Source organism: Scatophagus argus, chromosome 7, assembly GCF_020382885.2.
Source record: "Scatophagus argus isolate fScaArg1 chromosome 7, fScaArg1.pri, whole genome shotgun sequence".
Taxonomy (NCBI): domain Eukaryota; kingdom Metazoa; phylum Chordata; class Actinopteri; family Scatophagidae; genus Scatophagus; species Scatophagus argus.
In genome coordinates this window covers 19,110,947-19,128,795 of record NC_058499.1, presented here as the reverse complement: position 1 = coordinate 19,128,795, position 17,849 = coordinate 19,110,947, and the positions used below count along the sequence as shown (strand labels likewise).

General features: G+C 41.5%; 1 protein-coding gene across 5 annotated transcripts in view; it reads right to left on the bottom strand.

Moving 5' to 3' along the window:
- fgd4a (FYVE, RhoGEF and PH domain containing 4a) overlaps positions 1 to 17,849 on the bottom strand; it is a 47,709-nt gene that overhangs the window by 20,883 nt on the left and 8,977 nt on the right. For 2 of the 5 annotated variants that reach the window (XM_046393392.1, XM_046393395.1), the window contains exon 2: positions 656 to 739. The exons of 1 other annotated variant lie outside the window; for it this stretch is intronic. In XM_046393392.1, the coding sequence (XP_046249348.1) occupies positions 656 to 739 (84 nt within the window). Of the gene's footprint in view, positions 1 to 655; positions 740 to 5,220; positions 7,723 to 12,108; positions 12,715 to 17,849 lie in introns of those variants that run through there. 2 more of the 5 variants (XM_046393400.1, XM_046393393.1) reach the window with 2 other exon arrangements.

Here is a 17,849-nt window from a genome sequence, read left to right as displayed (position 1 = left end):
ATGAAGAGGGAAGAAAGTAAGAAGGTGAAAAACAGGAAGACACTACAGTCTGGAGGAAAGCACACTTTCATCACACTGATGATGAACTGTGAGACACACACACACACTCTCAAGTTTGATATAAAAATAGAGCAGAGACCTGCAGCTTTCTTCCAACTGCTGCATAGCTGTGAGCCTTCACAACAACCATCCTGCATCTCCTGTCTGCATATCAGCCTTGTCTCAAAGTTCACTTCACTGTAGCTAATTTGCTTAAGAGAAGCAGGAGCTCTTGCTAGATCTGATCAGGTTTAGCATGGACTGAATGGTTTGTGATGACTGATTTTGAATGCAAACACGTGCGGCCCTCCTGCTGTGCATCAGAGGTGATGACTGACAAGCTTAAAAGTGGCTTCTGGCGGTGCTACACCACACATCACAAGATGAGGATCAAGAAGTTGTATTAAAAAAAGGAACTGCATCAACACCAGCACAAACACAGACACGAAACCACATGAAATGAACAACCATCTCATATGTGCGTGCAAGCGAGCTGGCTAAGCATTTATTAATTGACAGTCCCGAGCAGTTTTCTGTGCCAAAATCATCAAGCCACATTTTAAGGAAAGAGATGAGAAAGAAAGGGTGTAAGGTGAGTAAAGGTGATGCCACCCACCTCTGGAGTGTTCAGTTTTCACCGCCACACAGGCCTTCTCATCAGCTTTCTTGGACTGGAGACGGCCAGCTTTGTCTTTCCTCTCTGTAATATCAAAAACAAACGAATCACTATAAAAAGAAATACGAGCAAACTAGGGAACAGGAGGATATTTTAATACGTGCATCCGAGGCAGGAGCTTCATTCTGTTTCAGGCGAATCCATGTTTTATTTAAGGAGAGCGTCGTGCTGGCTTGTACAGAAAAATGAAAATGAGGAATGGAGGAATATGAGGCAGGAGGAAGCATGCCAGGCTATTTCATGTCTTCCAACAGGCTCTCTGAGCTAAACAGCAGCTGAGACAATGAGCAGAACATGCATGGAGCCGGAGATATTCTAATTTGAGTTTTGGAGCACTCCTCTGGTCGCTGCATTTATCATGATCAGGAGCAGACTTGTGTTTGTTTTGAGAATGAAAAGGAATGTACCGCCCTTGGAGATACAAACCCTAATTAGTCTGTCTGTGATATGTAGGTCATGGTCTATAGGGAAGGCTAACACTCTTTCAACACAGCTGTTTAATATGCACATAAAAGATTAAAGAGAAAATATCAACAGTTGTAGAAACAATGATGGGCTCGTATGAGTATCAGTAAGCCCCCCCCCCCCACACACACACACAAACCCATGCTCTGCCTGATCTATTACACGGCATTGAAGCTGTAAAGGTCTCACTATAGTTGGTGACATGCAGCATCATGTGCAAGTGACACATAAAAACAGTCACAACAGCTGTGCAACATAACAAATTAAAGTTGAGCTGACTTCATCATTGTTTCACTCACTGTGCGGACAGTGATGATGACAATGACACCGACCAATCACAACAAAGAGAAATCTCTTTTACTGTCTTCTAGCTTGTTTTACGTTGTTGAAGCAGCTGACAGTACACCAACAGGACAGTATGATATATAATTATAACAGGTCATCATGGATGTATCACTCATGAGCATGTATTGTGTGTTGGCCAATATGCAAAAAGAAACTGCAGAGCAGTAAAGCTGTGGACATAAATGCTTAAACTGAAACCTGTCTTCTCAGTTCATGTTTAATATAGTTTAGTTACAGTCTTTAGCCATGCTAGCGGTGATCAGTGAACTGCTTTAAGGAGTGTTGTCAGCCTCAGCTACACTTTGTGTTTTTTACTTATTGATAAATGTTAACATGCTGAGCAGCTAAACATTATGCTGCAAACATGTATGTCAGCATGTTCACATTAGTATTTAGCTCAAGTGCAGCCCCACAGAGTTACAGTTAGGATCAAAGGTTAGCGTTATTAACATTTCTTCATCTGTTACTTTCAACTTTAATCATTAAGTTTATCCTTCAACTGCTAAATATCCTCACTCAAGACTTCACTTCTTTATCACAAAATGTGTATACTGCAAAAAAAATACATAACATTTAATAAATATCATGTTTTCACAATGTAAAGAAACAAAAAGTGTAAAAAACAAAATCACTCAGATCACTTTAAAATCGGAAAATGTATGGAGAAGAAAGAATAACAGTGTAAACCTATGAATATACTTACATTTTTTAGTAGAACATCCATACATCACTTGTCATTATTTGCCTTGGTACACCAAACTATAATTTGCAGCAAGAACATATTTCACCCAGTATTAGTCGGGATATGGACACATCAGTGCTGAACTGAGACTGACATAATGGAGCGTGGATAATGCCATGTAAAAGAAAAAAGTGGACACACTCAGTGTGGAGCCGTGCAAATGGAGGAGCTACACATGACGTGTGTGTGTGTGTGTGTGTGTGTGTGTGTCTGTGTCTGTGTCTGTGATTGGGGGGGTATAATATCCTGGCTCAGGGATTAAAGGAGGGCTTTCTCCACCCGCCATCTGGACTCCTCATGACAGGCCTGCCTGCTGTTCACACACAGATAAACTTTATATGTATATGTGTGTATACCGTAGTTGTAGCTGAACACCAATCTGTTGTATAAGTTCCATATTCAGAGTAAAAAACATAAGCAGCTTATCAAAAGTATTACATAAAGATGTTTACGTAATTTTTTTGATGTGGAGACGTTTCACTACCTCAGCTGAGATTCCATCCGCCCACCCCCCACCCAGCAGACTCTCAGCCATGCGACCAGAGTCATCATAGGCCTATTGTTTCCTGAAGTGGGGGATGTGTTACTATGTCAGCCCAGAAAACACACAAACACACTCAAAAATACCTCAAACTCTGTCAGAACTTAAGTAACAACATCCCAGAGGGTCGAAAGAATGGCCTTCTGAGAGGTGAGCGTGCGGAAATCCCTACTTCAGTGATGAGAGAAGATGGGGAGACCTTAGTGGTCAAGCTACTGGCCTGACCCTGACACTTCCTCTTCCTGTCAGTCGACTTCCTGTTTTTCATATTCTATAATGCAGCAACTCTCCCTCCAAACACATCAGAATAAGTTTAAAACTTGAGAATGACACCCAGAGCTGCAATCATCTTTGAAGCAGTGATTATGACAAATTCCTGAAAGTGACTAACAAGTTGGCAAAAGATGCATCAAACCTTGTGATCCACAGTAACTGTGAACAAAGAAGGAATCTGAGTGACTGATCCAGTAAGAGAAATTGAGAAATTGAGAAACTGAGAAAGCTGGGCTGAATTTCTTCACTGTTGTCTGTGTTTTTAACAAGCTTCCAGTCACTTACAGTAAACACAAACTGCACAAGCGAAAGTGAATATAAAGATTTCTGTCATGTCAGATTTATATGAAACACAACCTGCTACTTAAGAAACAAACCAGCCTCCTGTACATCTTTGGGCTTCAGTCTCCATCATCAATTAAACACACATCAACACAAGAGGCAAACTGCAACAAAACCTCCAGTGATGGCAGTCAAAGAAAATAAAATTGTAATTCAGCAGTTATATTCAAGGGAATCCAATCAGTTCTCTAAATGAAAGTTTAGGCTTCTCCTGAATCAGCCTGAGTATTGCATGAGGAAACTGTGACACCTCTGCTATCATTCTAATAGCACTATAAATAGCTTGGTGTGTGGTTTGTGGATTACATAAAATTGTAATGATAGCAGCTGATAACGGCACAGTGATGATTTCAGCTGTGACATTTATCAAATCTTCAGATGGCATCGCAGACAGTATCTCTCCATGGAAAAGTGATGTAAACAAATCTATTATCACATAAGTCGATCTCTCATCTGCACACAGGAACTGTGTCTCTGTTTACATTTACTCTGACAGACAACTTCACCGTTGAACAGCAAATGAGTAATGACCCGAATCTGACCTTCAGTCAACACACAAAATGAGATTCTAGTCTCCCCACCGTCTCTACTCTACTTCTAGCTGTTTTGTAATTCAGATGAAAACATGTCAAATGCCCCGCGTTTAGTAGAGTCAGATGCCAACCAGAGAAGAAATAAGACATAAATCAGCAATGGAAGTATTCCACTGCACCAAAGCCAAAAAGAAAAAAGAAGAAAATGCATAAATGCATATGATTCCTCCAAACAATACCAAACCCACACAAGAAACATAAATAAACAAACCTTATATCTACATATCGTATATTCTATATTTGTCTACATTTGAAATCCAATGAAAAGACCAAAACCAACAATCAATTGATCCAAGTCACAATTATCACCAGTGTAGCCAAAGCCTGATACAGACCTCTTTCATCAAAGCACATCAAGCTCCTTCATTACCACAGGCACCATAATGCAACCCAACTTTTGCCTCAGTCCCACATATTACTACCCTGGTACCACAAAAAGCAAATATGCTAGTTATCCTTGCTTAAGTAACATAAGATTTATGTCTTCAGTAGGAGCAAGAGGACAGTAATTGCTATTTAGAACAATTTACTGTCTACTGTTTTGCTCTTTCCGTCATCATTTTTTCAAAAACAAGAATATCACCTAAAAAAATATAGAAACAAATCAGAACTAAAAGCATAAAAAAAACTTTCCCCATTTTCTAACCGTAAAGAACAAATCCTTGTCTACTATAAACAAAGGATCATTTTCCCTGATCTAAGATATATCAGTTTACCAGTACACTTGCAGATCTTGCAGATGGTGTTCAACCCAAATGACATTCATCTTTACAAGCACGCTGACATACAGTCATTGAACACATCACACAGCCAGACATGAGAATAGATGTAGTTCTATCTATTTTCTTACTATTATTTACATTTTCTGGACACTGTGAGAAAGACACCTTTACAGACAGTGTGTTCAATTCATCTTTCGCTACGTCACGAGTAATTATCTGCACATTTTTCCCACAGCAGATTTGTTGCATATTTAAAATGTTTTAAGGTGGCTGCACCCACACTAAGGAATCCACGGGTGTTTAAACACCTGTGTGTTTGAGTGTTCGTGTGTGGTTTTCTGTGTTAAAACCAGCACTTCCTCCAATTTTTTGTTTCTCTCAGTGGTTCATCGACAGCTTATCTCGAATCTCCTTACTGAAACCAAAACCAACTGTATTCTCTTGACATGTTCGAGCTGCCTGGCAGAACATGTCTACAGTACCTGTGAGCACTCCTCTCCAGTACAGCTGGGTTTCCTCTCTTCTGCTACTCCCACAGTGTTTATCCATCTCGGAACGTCTCTTCAAACTAGTTTTACTGGCATCTATAAGGCAGTTAGAGTCTTTCCTTCTTCATACACAAGTTTCCCCGTCAGCTGGTTACTTCTTATCTGTATTTACCCATCAAATCCTACGAGTGCCTGCCCTGTCACTGTACAAACCGGTTCCCTAGAAACCAGAGCCACCAGGTGAGAGCCAGAATGGGAGGGAGAAGTCGTCCTTCAAGATGTTGATTCACAGTCACTTTTAACCATTTCCATAACAACGTTTTGAGGGTTAGCCGGCACTCAAGGACAAAGTCACCCCAGGGTCGGAGGAGAGAACAGGAAGAGAAGAAAAACGGAGCGGGTGGAAACACACCGGTGAGTAAAGGTGGAGGAGGGAGGGAGGGAGTGATATGATGTGTCGATGGAGAAGTGAAAAAGATAGAAATGAACCTGCTGTAACAGTTAATATTTAAACATTATGGGTCCTGCCAAATAGTCTAACAAGACATTAATAAAACACATTTTCTACTATGATGAACCACATTACCTTCTTTTTGCCTATTTGGTGCTCCTGCGCCAGTGTATCCTAACTCTACTTTCTCACATGGTGACTGTATCTGACTGCACAACCTAATCTCAGCCCTGACATACTGCAGCAGAAATGGGTGTTATAGAAAGAGATTCTGAAATTTAAAAAAAAAAGCCTAAATCACAGAGGGAGATTTGCACATACCATCCTATAATTATGAGAAATAAATACTATTAAACATAAAAACCATTTCTGTGCATAAGGACACAAGAATGCAATGTAACCTCAGCTTCATTGGTGGGGGGTGCGCTAGATTGAGATAACCACCATTCAAATGTAACTCATAAATAATGGAAAGGGGATAATGTATTAATATGCCAAGTCACACCCCTTTAATCACACTAAGGTTCATGCTGGTGATAATGTGTGTCTAGTGTGTCTCTGTGTGTGTGAGCACATGTCTGAGGTTTTCATGCTCAACACAGACGAGATTGGCTATTGAATGGGACCAGATGTGTCCGTCCCCCTCCTCTCCTGTCTTTCCATAATGGACAATTACCAAAGAGTTATGGTTTTCTGCCACAAACATAATAGAGTGAAAATTAAAAAGCCTTGTAAAGCCTTTATGTGGTCAAGGCAACCAGATGAGACCCTGTCTCCAGCTCAAGGAGAAAACACAGGCAGAAGGTGTAGTTTATGCGCCATCTAATATTTCAGCTTTGGGATGAATTTGTGTGCAGGGAATGAGCCAAAGTCTTTACAGAATATTTATGGTGATCTGTCGCAGTGGTTCTCACCTGGCAAATATAAATCTGATATTCACTCTCCTTTGTGGCTTCAGTTTGGTTTCCACTAAATCCTGAGGGAAATATCAGGCTCTTTGCTCACTTAATACTTTCACCAGTTCACCAGCTAGTCACCAAATTCATGTATCTGTTTAGCGCTGAGCTTTTTTAGCTGAAACAGCTGCCTGCTGTGGTTGAAAAAGCCACTGTAAATTTGGTAAAGGGGAAATGGGAAATGCAAACAATGAGCTGCACAGTCAGATGATAATTCTCTGTGGCCTCCTCACTGCAGGCAATCCTTTTCACACCCTAGTAATCATATAAAATATATAAAATATTGATTATAGTCTCCATAAAGCTGTATTAATTGATTTGTTGAAAACTGGAAGCACAAGCTGTAAACACAACATTGGCATATTATCACACTGCAGAGTTTATATACAGTATGTGTGGACAAATGCAATATTCATTTTATTTGCAGCTCTTTTTTAAGACTTCACCAACATCTTACAGCTGGATGCAAAATGCACAATATCTACTGTTGGGTGCTGAGCAAGTAGCATAAACTTGAATTCTGTGGGCTGAAAAAAACAAAATAAGCTGTTGAAAGACACTAATGGGCTCCACAGAGCAGAGGGGGAACTGTAGAGTTGGTCTTGTGGTGTTTGTAGTGTTTCTCAGTGTTTGTCATTACAAGTGACCCTTGTCATAACACACAAAATCATTTGACCCATGTTGCCGATGCTTTAACTTTTCATTTTTTCTTGTAAAATTCTGTGAATATGTATGTTTTTAGCCTAGAAATCCTCAGAAAAATACTCTCAGTTAATGTCCACATTAAGGCAACAACTTGTCATAAAGTTAAAAGACTGAAAACCACTGATGTAGTGGTTAGACACTGCTTTAGCTGCAGACAGAATCAGTTCTTAGTTAAATTGAACGGTGGACTGTGTGTCTTTCTTTGCAAATGCAGCTTCCAGAAAGTTTTCCTTTACAGCTACAAAAAGTCCCTATTTGTCCACGTTTCCTCCTTCAGTCCTTTTCACATTCCATTAACCTAAACATGTGCCTCATAAAATTCATACATCATGTACTGATGCTGTCCATCTACTTTCTGGTTCCCTGCATACTTCCTAGATGGCCCCAGCATGTGAGGATAAGCTTTGAGCATGATCTGAACATGCTCTCTGGCCCATGTCTAATGAGGGCAGGCCAAGTGGGAAACTGGGCATCCTTCGATCGTGAACCTGAACTGAGGCCCCTCAACCCCTCATCTCCTCCCCCGTGTTAAACCTTTGCTGTCTGGACTTTGGGGAACACATAAAGTAAGGAAGAAAGAGAAAAAAAGATGGATGGATACAGAGAAGGATGACCAGAGCTGAACACTGAAACATGCTGCAGACATCAGAGGGCAGACATATTTAGTTCCCTAACTAACTCATGAACTCATGAAAGCGTAAGGGAATTTGTACAACAAAAAACAAACAAACAAACAAACAAAAAAAACAACGAAAATGACAACAACAAAAAACTAAACAAAAGGAAAAAACAGAGTTAGTAGCAGAAAGAGAAGCTAGAGTCCCATAATTGAGATCCAAACGGCAGGGTAGAGATAGTGGACTCTGTGATCACTGGGTGATCACTGAAAAAAGGGACCGACTGCTGGAATTAGACTATGCGATAACATTGATAGACAGTCTGGTCATCTATCTCTCTTATTTTCTCCCTTTTCTCTACCAGCCCGTTGTCTCTTTCCCTATTATTGTCTTTCTCCATCTACTCCCTCCATCTATTCCTCCACTCCCCTGTGGCCTGCCTGTCTACCTTGGAAAACAAATCACAGCTGCAGGGCAGGGGCTTCCAAATGTGTCAGTCAATATCCTGTCCACCCAATCACCACGTCTGACTGGGCCCCAGCTGACCAGTCTGTTCATAAATGGTCAGCAGTGCTTATTCACAACATTCTCTTTTATGGTAAGACTGAGCCAAATGAATTTGAAATGTCTCACAGATTAAGAGCAGATATGTGAAAGTGACCTATATGCAGCATGAAAGACTCTGACTCATTTGGTGTGTAAATACCACCAAACACAAACACACAAACAGGATTTGTCTATAAAAAGCAATAAACTATAGCAAACTCAAGGACACCAGCTGTGCTCTCATATTTGTATTAAGTCAGTCAAGTTGAACCCTGCAGAGTCACATGCCCCAAGGGTATTTCTTCCTACAATTGAGTTGCGTTTCCATTCAATGTTCACATTGCACATTTATAAACAAAACATTTTTCCGAAATAACCATTTAAATTTTCCATCTGCTTGACAAAAGAAAATGACTTCCTGAACTTAAAAATAAAGCCCAAGCTCCTAAAAATAACGCCCATGAGAAATTCTCACACACTGGTGCTAATGAGTAAGCTATTATTACTCATCTGATGCTGGCTGCAACTCATGCTGTCTAATGATGAAAACAAAGAAATTCTCTTGGTCATATTCCCATGCACTGAGTGAGAGGCCACAACAGAAGCCTTGTACACAGAAATGGCAGTATGTGACATTTGGTAAAGGTTGCAGTTGACAGATATTTTGCAGACAACACTTCACAGCTGCAGTTAGTAATTCTTGTTTTAAAACAAGCCAGCTTGATAAATAAAAAAGTCAAAAGGAGGTGATGTTTGTAACTCACCCTAAAGCTAGTGCTAGCTTAATTAGCAAGCTACAGTTTCAACTGATAAAATTGTCTGAGGGCGGTTCAGTCTGCAAACCCATTGCTAACAGCTAGAAATGAGAGTCCTTTTATTTTTCTACCTCTGCAAAAAATACTATTAATTTTGAGCTGGAAATCTTGACAGACAAAGCAACAGTAACAAAAGGGTTCTGGTGCTTAGCGAACAGTCAATTGATTCAACACTTAATTCAACAATTGGGGAATTCTTTTGATCTATCTTAAATGTCTCTTTGTTCATCTTCTCCTATTGATTCCTGTGCACTGAAGAAACAGTAAGCAACAGAGATTCATTAATGCTAAGCAGATCTGAGGCAATGCATTATGGATGAAGTAAATAGATGCTGAGTATAATGCCAATCAAACAGCGTGGGTAAGAACTTGTGGCTCGAACGGCATCATTGTGCTCAGTATGAATGAGGCCCTCTGACTGGAGACACTGGAGCCCATATTCTCAGTGCAGAGCTGGAATGCACAGAAAACCCTGCAAACCTGAAAGCAAGCCTGCAGCCAAGGCTGGGGCACTAATGAGGCAGAAAGAGAAAGAGGGATACTGATGACAAACATTTAACAAACTTCCTCTTTAGCTGATAATGCTTGAACTGAAATTATGCCGTTTCTTCCTCGTTTCTGAGGCCATACTGTCAGGAATCCTGTCTTAAACCAAATCTGTACTCTACATATTTAAAGCCACAGCGCACATAAACTGACTGATCTGCTTCTCTCTACATCTGCAGTCACACGCACACAGGCAGCACTTAATCTGACACGTCCTGCTGGAATAAAGTGTCAAACAGTATCAGCATTTTTGGTCTGTGTCATGGGAGGCTCAGCAGAAAGACAAACCACTGTACACAGAGAGGACAAAATGACAAGACGGTCAGTTGACACAAACCAAACCAGTGACGCCAGTGCAGCGCAATGACATAGCATTTTTACCATAGCATTTGGATAGAGAGAGAAGTAAACAAAAGAAATAAACAAAAGGAAAATTAATCCAAGAAGGGGAGAGAAAGGAGACAGGGAAGGTGAGGAAGATGGATCCCATGAAGCTGAGGGTGCTGACAGAGCACAGCACAGAGTCACATACAGAACATAAGGTACATACGTATAATTATTAACACTTATGATGCATGTAGGTGCACTTCTGTACACATATGTACTAAAACATGTAAGGACAGGACATCTTGTGAGGAAGTAAAGGTTTCTTTTTATAGCAAACTGTAAAGTTTGTGTATAGCTACATTAGTATTCATTGTGGTGAGACACTGAGCACTCCTTCCTCTTTTAGCTTCTCCTTAGAAACAACATGTTCTCTCGTATACACCTGGCCCCCGCTGCTGTCATAAACAGTGATACCGCGAGCTAAGACAGCATCTGTATCTCAGTTATTTATCACATGTGATGATGTGAGAGAAAGGAGGGAAGAGAATGTGTTGTCAATCTGCATTTGCTCACTAATCCGCCAGAACATCCACTATTTATTTAAACATCAAGAACTGCAAACCCTGCTCACATAGCACTTGATGTATGCCCTGAAAAATCCCCCTTACAGAAGCCTTCCCACTTAAAAGCTCATAACCTGCCTTTGTCTCCACCTGAGCTTTTGGATTTATAGCAGGGACTTCCTTGATCCTGGACGAAGCCTGTCAGTGGAATCACGCACAGACCCAGCAAGGAGCCTTGTTAGTATAAGGGCCATTGAATAGTTGCCTCCATCGCAGCACAAACAGCAGGATCCGATAACACTCCTGCCACTGCCTGCCTGCCTGCATGGGAAACCAGGCTTTGTAAGTGGAGGAAGCACTACAGAAAATATATTGCTGCAGATACACTTAATCGTTTCATCTGCAGAGATAGCTAGCCAAATGAGTTACAGTGAGTGCACACAGTGGGGAGATGAAGTGAGGAGATTGAGCTTGGAGAGAAAAAAAAGAGGCTTTTATTTGTCTGATAATAAAAAAGCCATTATTGCAACAACTTATTATTTTCTAAATAACATTTGCAAAGCTATGTCCTTTATTGGTGTTAGAAAAGACAGGCTGCAGCCAATAAAAGCAGTTAGGAATACCTCTATCATCAGGAGATTTTATGTAATGACAAGGTGACTTAAAATCATAGTTCTCTTCGCAGGAGGTACAAGTCAGAGTCCACACACACATACACACACACCCAACCACTGCTTTCACACCGCTTACACACAGTTATTTCTACATGCAGGCACAGACTTGCATATTTTCCCACAGCTCAGCGCAGACAGCTGAGGCCGATTACGGCAATAACTGCAAACAGAATTAAGTGAAATCAACAGCAGTAGCCCTTATATGTGCACAAGCGTGTGTGTTTGTGTGTGTGTGTGTGAGTGGTAGATCTGAAGTGCATATCTTGAGACAGCCTGCAGCAGAGACACTCAGTGAACAACACCTCAAAGAAAATTAATAGTCCCCTCCAGCCAGTACAGCTCCCACTGCTTTGAGGACCCACAGCTCCCTCACACACACACCCAACCACCGCTTTCACACTTAGCTACAGCACCCACCAGAGAAACATCCTGTGGTGACAGTCAGGGTTTATCTTGCGTGTGCTCCCCTCTTTGTTAACCATCAGCTTCAGCAGGCGACGTGTGTCCCTCTGCATGTGTGTAGAATGGTAAACATTGGTTCAGTGTGTCTGTGGTCATGAACCACCCACATTTTGTCTATCGGTTCTGTTAACCCAACGCTCTGAGGCTGCATTTTGCGCTCGATGCATACAGTGTTCTGCTGCTGATTGGCAAACCGGTTTATAAAAAGAGAAGCACTAACCTGTGTAGAGGTTGGGTTCTGAGAGCAGTGAGGTGGAGTCCAGTGAAGAAATTAAAATCCACTGCTGGACTGAAGTGAAAAGACCTCTCCTTCCTTCTCTTCCTCTCTCTCTCTCTCTGAGCTCTTTCACTCGCACCGGCAGGTTCAGGCTCGTGTTAAACTGCTGCCTCACTGCATTGGTTGCATCCTCCCTTCCTTTCCTCTCTCTCTCTCTCTCTCTCTCACACACACAACCACACACACACTTAGTGATAGACTGACTCGCCCTTTCGCTCAACCTCCCGTCTTTCCTTCTGTGATGCTTCTCTCTCCTTTCCTCCTTTCATTCCTCTTTATGGTGAGTGAAGATAATCACATTCCAGCGGAGATGGGGCATATGGTGGGGGAAGCGACACTCAGCCCCAGAGTAAAGCCCCCTCTGTGTGTGCGTGTGTGTCGCATGGACAATCAGTCCCATTGTGTTGGACGAGGGGAGGGCCAGTGAGAGGGGAAGAAGCCAATGGCCGTACTCATCTGCTGTCCCTGCTGCTGCTGGTGGCTACAGCAGATATAAGTGCTGAGTGTGACACAAAACAACCCCCTCCAGGAAGAGAGAGGAGGGTGACACAAGACAGGCAAGGGCATCTGGAGAGAGACGGAGATCAAGAACTGCTCTGTGTGTTGCGAAGTAGAAGCCAAAACTGAAGGTTTATAGAATCTCAGTTATCATTTATCTTCAGTGGCTTGTGCGATGTTCTTTAAACTCCTTTCTTCCAGGGTTCACATTGAGTAGCACCAATGTAGGCTGGAGGTAGTGGGAGAAGTGGGTATAAAGGCCACCCACTCTTTTCCCATGACAACCAAATCACACACTTCCAGAAGGGGGTATATGACGAAATGTTAACAATAAGACGGGATATGCTTTAAATCCAAATCCAAGTTGTGAAAGCCAGCGCTGTCTATAGAGTTCCTTAGACCAAGTCAATTCCCAAATCACTTGAGAGAAGTCTGAGTCGAGTCTTATCAAAGCAAATCTCAAGTCATTTAGGGGAAGTCTTTTGCAATTCAGCCAACTGCAATTCAGTTGAAATGTTTCAGTTTTTGAAAACTGACCTTTAAAATGAACATTTGACCTTCAAAGCTGGGTTAATAACTGCATTTGTACAAAGTTGAAATCATTATAATCAGTTCATAAGCATAATAATTAAATATTCAAGATATGCACATATGCTGTCCTAACTTTTATTAGCCAAACTAATCATATGCTAATTTGCAAATCTTAGCTAGAGGCTAAACCATGATGGTGAACATAGTAAGCATCCATGCTAGCATTAGCAGCCAGCTCATAGCATTGCGGTGTACGAGTGCAGCCTTACAGAGTCACTAGCACGGTTGCAGACATGACAGTGCAACATGGCAGCCACCGTGGAAGAGGAGCTCCTCACTCTGTAGATTATGCATTAAAAAAAAAACCAAAACTCAATTATGAATATAATTTTATATTTATATTTACATGAATGTTTGTGCTTACATGTCTAAAATCAGGTCTACATTAAGTCAAGTCCAGTTCAAGCTTCAAGCCTTAAGTCTCAAACAGGTCTTGCAAAAGTCTCTAAATGTTACAATTTCAGGAACTACCAAGCTTATTTAGTTTGATGAAAATGCATGTTTTATTTTGAGGGTTTTTTTTCTGATTTCAGATCAAGTCGCCAGCACATAAAGAGCCACTCAATCCTCCTGAGAAAAGAATAAGGAAATACCAAACGTTCATTTCTCACAGGCTGGGAAATTACCTTGTTGGGAATGAAAGAGAGTCTTTTCATAAATAAATTCAGTGGATGCTTTTTATTTGGGTCTTCCACCTCCAAGTCTATTGTCAGCTGTGCTCTTCAGCAGAATACAGCGGGGTACAGAGCAGGCAGAGCTCTGTTGTGGCTGGCTGGAGAGGCTGAAGTGTTGACATGGTGTGAAAGAGCATTCAGTTGTTCTCATACTGTCAAACTTGCTTGTGAAAATGACCTACAGACATCAGTAAGTGTTGTGTTGCTTTCACAAGTGATGAAACATGCTTTTGGTTGAAAACAGTACACATACAACCATGCCTTGAGCACTCAGCTGAAAAAAACTGTCTGAAGAGCTTCACACTAGCCATCTTCTTTCTAATTCAGGCTGACAGCCATCACAGTCCTGATCTCTTCTATCTTTTCGTTCTTTCACTTTCCTTTCTTTCTTTTCTGTCTCTTTCAAACCTTCCTACATACTTGAACACTTCCTTTTGCAATGATTTCTTTCTCACTCATTTCCATAATTCTACTTCTCCATTTCATTTCACAATCTCTGATGTTTTACTGCAGCCGGAAATTCACAGTGGGGCTGGCGATTCTCTGTATGGCAGTTCAACACACCCTTTATAGTTAACGTTTTTTACCAGTGTTGGACACAGGTGTTCACTAAAATAAATCCTTTCAGCAGTTAAATGAAAGAAGCTGCTCACAGCTTACATATATGCACACATTTAATCACACACACACACACTCACCTTAATACACACTTTGAGTCTGTGCAGACCTCATTACACAATGCAGTAATTAGTGACCGGAAGGCCGAGAGAGCAATAACTATATCCAGACCTCACCATCAGCAGCAGTATGTGTGCTGGCTGCATGTCTCTGAGGACTACATGTGTGCGTGTGTGTGTGTGTGTAGACACCACATGCAGGAAATCAGAGTGCTCCAGACATAACTATACGCTCAGTTTGTTCCTGGCTATTTACTGTGGAGCCATTACCACCAACAGGTCAGTACTGCTGCTCTAGGGTCAAAAAGCCTGCAGCCATACACACACACACACACACACATTAAAGCACACATGTAAACTGTCCATTCTTCTGAGTCATTTTTAAAAGCCACAACAGCAACAAAATCTGTCCTTAATGAGCAACAGGAGAGTTAGGAAATTTTCACTACAGGCACAAAATATTAAAGATTCCTTGCTAGAGTGAGCTAGACATTCAGTACAGGCAAACAAACAGAAAATATCATTTTGAACCCACAGTAAACACACAAACAACATGCAGCAGCTGTTTGGTTTGAATGAGCAGTGTAATGTCAGTGCAGGGCAAGTTACTTGAAATCAAAATGTAATTAATCAGAAATTACATATCAACATTTTTACGTAATAATTACTCAACAGTGAAAGTAAACTTATGTGTGTTACATGTTTAACATGTAGAAGCAGAAAACAAGGGGGCAGTTAGGAAGTTTTACTGCTCATCAACAGCTAACATTAGATAGATAGATACCAGCTGAATGTACAGGCAAGGACGCCAGCAACTAGCTGTGTCTTCTAACTAAGAAGACACAATATGCAACGCAAATAAAACAAGTTTTGAGTTAACAGGAGGCACTTTGTTCCTCCTCTGCTGGAGGCTGACGGCCTAACCAGCAGTCCCTACATCAGCTAAGACAGCAAACAGCAATGTACAGAACAAACAAGCAACAGGACTCTTGTTTTGCCGGTTCCACTTCAGCCAATATTTGTTACGATCTTCAAGTGTAATATGTTTGTAGTGCTTTTGTTAATGTCACTGAGCTTCAATGTTTGATGTAAAAAAGCAGTTTCACGTGGTCGACAATACTAAAAGAAACCCAGGAATAAACTCACTCAAACTGATCTGAATGTACTGTTCCTGTCAGCTTTCAACCTAACTGGTGCTAACTTGGTTAAAAACTTTGTAAAACAACAGATAATTTATGAAACATTAGTGAGTGTGGTGCACAGTAGGAGCTGAGAGTTAATGTTCCTGCAATGTTCAGCCTAACTGGGTTATCTAGGAAAAAGATCTATCAGTATTAACTCCAATATGCACAGATATATTAGAAGTGGCGTCAAAATAACAGCGGTTATCAGCGATTGTCATTTGAGAGCTGAGCACTATTTTACCAGAAAATGACTTGAGAATGTCAGGCATCTGGGGTGTGGTGAACATTTGAATGTTATGACGGTAAATCACACCTCTTTTGAGCCAACATGTTCATTGATTATTGTCAGCTGGAAGACCTACTGTTTCCATGGTGACAACAGAAGTATTGGTCTTTAGACAGTGAGTAATAGGCCTGTTCAAATATTCTCTATACATATACGTATACGGTCTTGCCCACAAATCCACAGATCTTATTTACTTCATGCACATAGTGTGCGCCCAGCACACACACAAGAAGGCAGACAAATGAAAGCAGCAGCAGATGCTAACTCACAGATACACACCGAGAAATGCAATCAAACACTTAATACGCACGCTGCTTGGTGGCAGATAAGCCCGTCCTCGCTGCGTCGAAACCACAGATCAATCTGTTCTCACACACTGTGAACGTCAGCTTTAAGTATTTACTTTCTGTGTGAGCGGAAACTAAATACTTTCTGCTAACAGACCCCCCGTATGGTTGGCATCCGTAGTTGGTATCCGGTGAGCAAATTAAGTGCCTTGGTGCCTTACACATCAGCCAGCTAATCGGGGGGGTTTTATTAATCACTTCACCACACCCAAATTTTTCCTGCCAGTCTGGGGTGGAATTGAACCGGTGACCCTCCGATCACAAGCCGCTTCTCAAACCTCTAGGCAACAGCTGCCCCACAGTGCTCTCTTCCCTGTGCCTGCGTGGGTTTTCTCCAGATACTCCGGCTTCCTCCCACAATCCCAAAAACATGCACACTAGGTTAATTGGCTACTCTACATTGCCCCCAGGTGTGAGTGTGTGGTTGTCTGTCTTTGTGTGTCAGCCCCACCATTGACTGGCGACCAGTCTAGGGTGTATCCTGCCTCTCCCCCTACAACCCTGACGGATAAGCGGTATAAAAATAGATGAATCTGTCTATCAAATCTCATACTGTGGAGCCGTAGCTTGGATAGGTAAAGTGTGTCATCTATCCACTAATCACGGGGTTAAGAGTTCTCCTGAGTTCTCAGGGTAAGTGGAACAAGCTGTAAGCCCAAAATTTGCACATTGTCACTGAATGATAAGGGGACCAGTCAGTGTGACCAGAACGAAAAGCTTCCTGATTACAAATTCAGCAACAGAATTTGCTGTCAGTGACAGCAGCTGGGAGATTTTAAAGTATTTCCTCCTGGATATATTCCTTCCTCCTATTTGGTTATCCAGACAAGAGAGCACATTAAACCTGTCAGAAGTGCTCAAGTTTTTCAATATTTCTTAGCTGTTCCAGCAGTGTTTGACTGAAAAGAAACACCTTCAATTCATTTTGAGTTTAAAGAATTCAAATCTGATTCAGCTGGCTTTTAAACCTCATAACCTCAACCTCGGTGCATTGGTGCAAATGGTCTTTTTTTATTTTTTTGGAACCCCGCTTTAGAGCATGTAACAGTATAATATATGTGCATATATTTTCTGTCCTCTCCTTCCTTATGCCTCACTACCTTCCTTCCTCTCTCATCAAAGACGCAAACACTGCCCACCTCACACTTTTCTCTACCTTCTTACCACTGCAGCTGGCATTTCTCTCACAAGCTCCCCCTGCATCTCTGACACATCCACCTACCACTCTCAAGCTGCTGTAGTCCACCTCTCCTTCCACCATCCATCTCTTTCTTCTGTCTTTGGCCTGAGAAATGAGGAGAGGGGAGGAGATCAGCATGGCTCCAGGCCATTACCCACTGCATCTCCATAAACATGGAACCATGAGCCTCCCACAGACACGCACACATCATTAATTAAACCCACATCACTTAAAATGTATGCACACA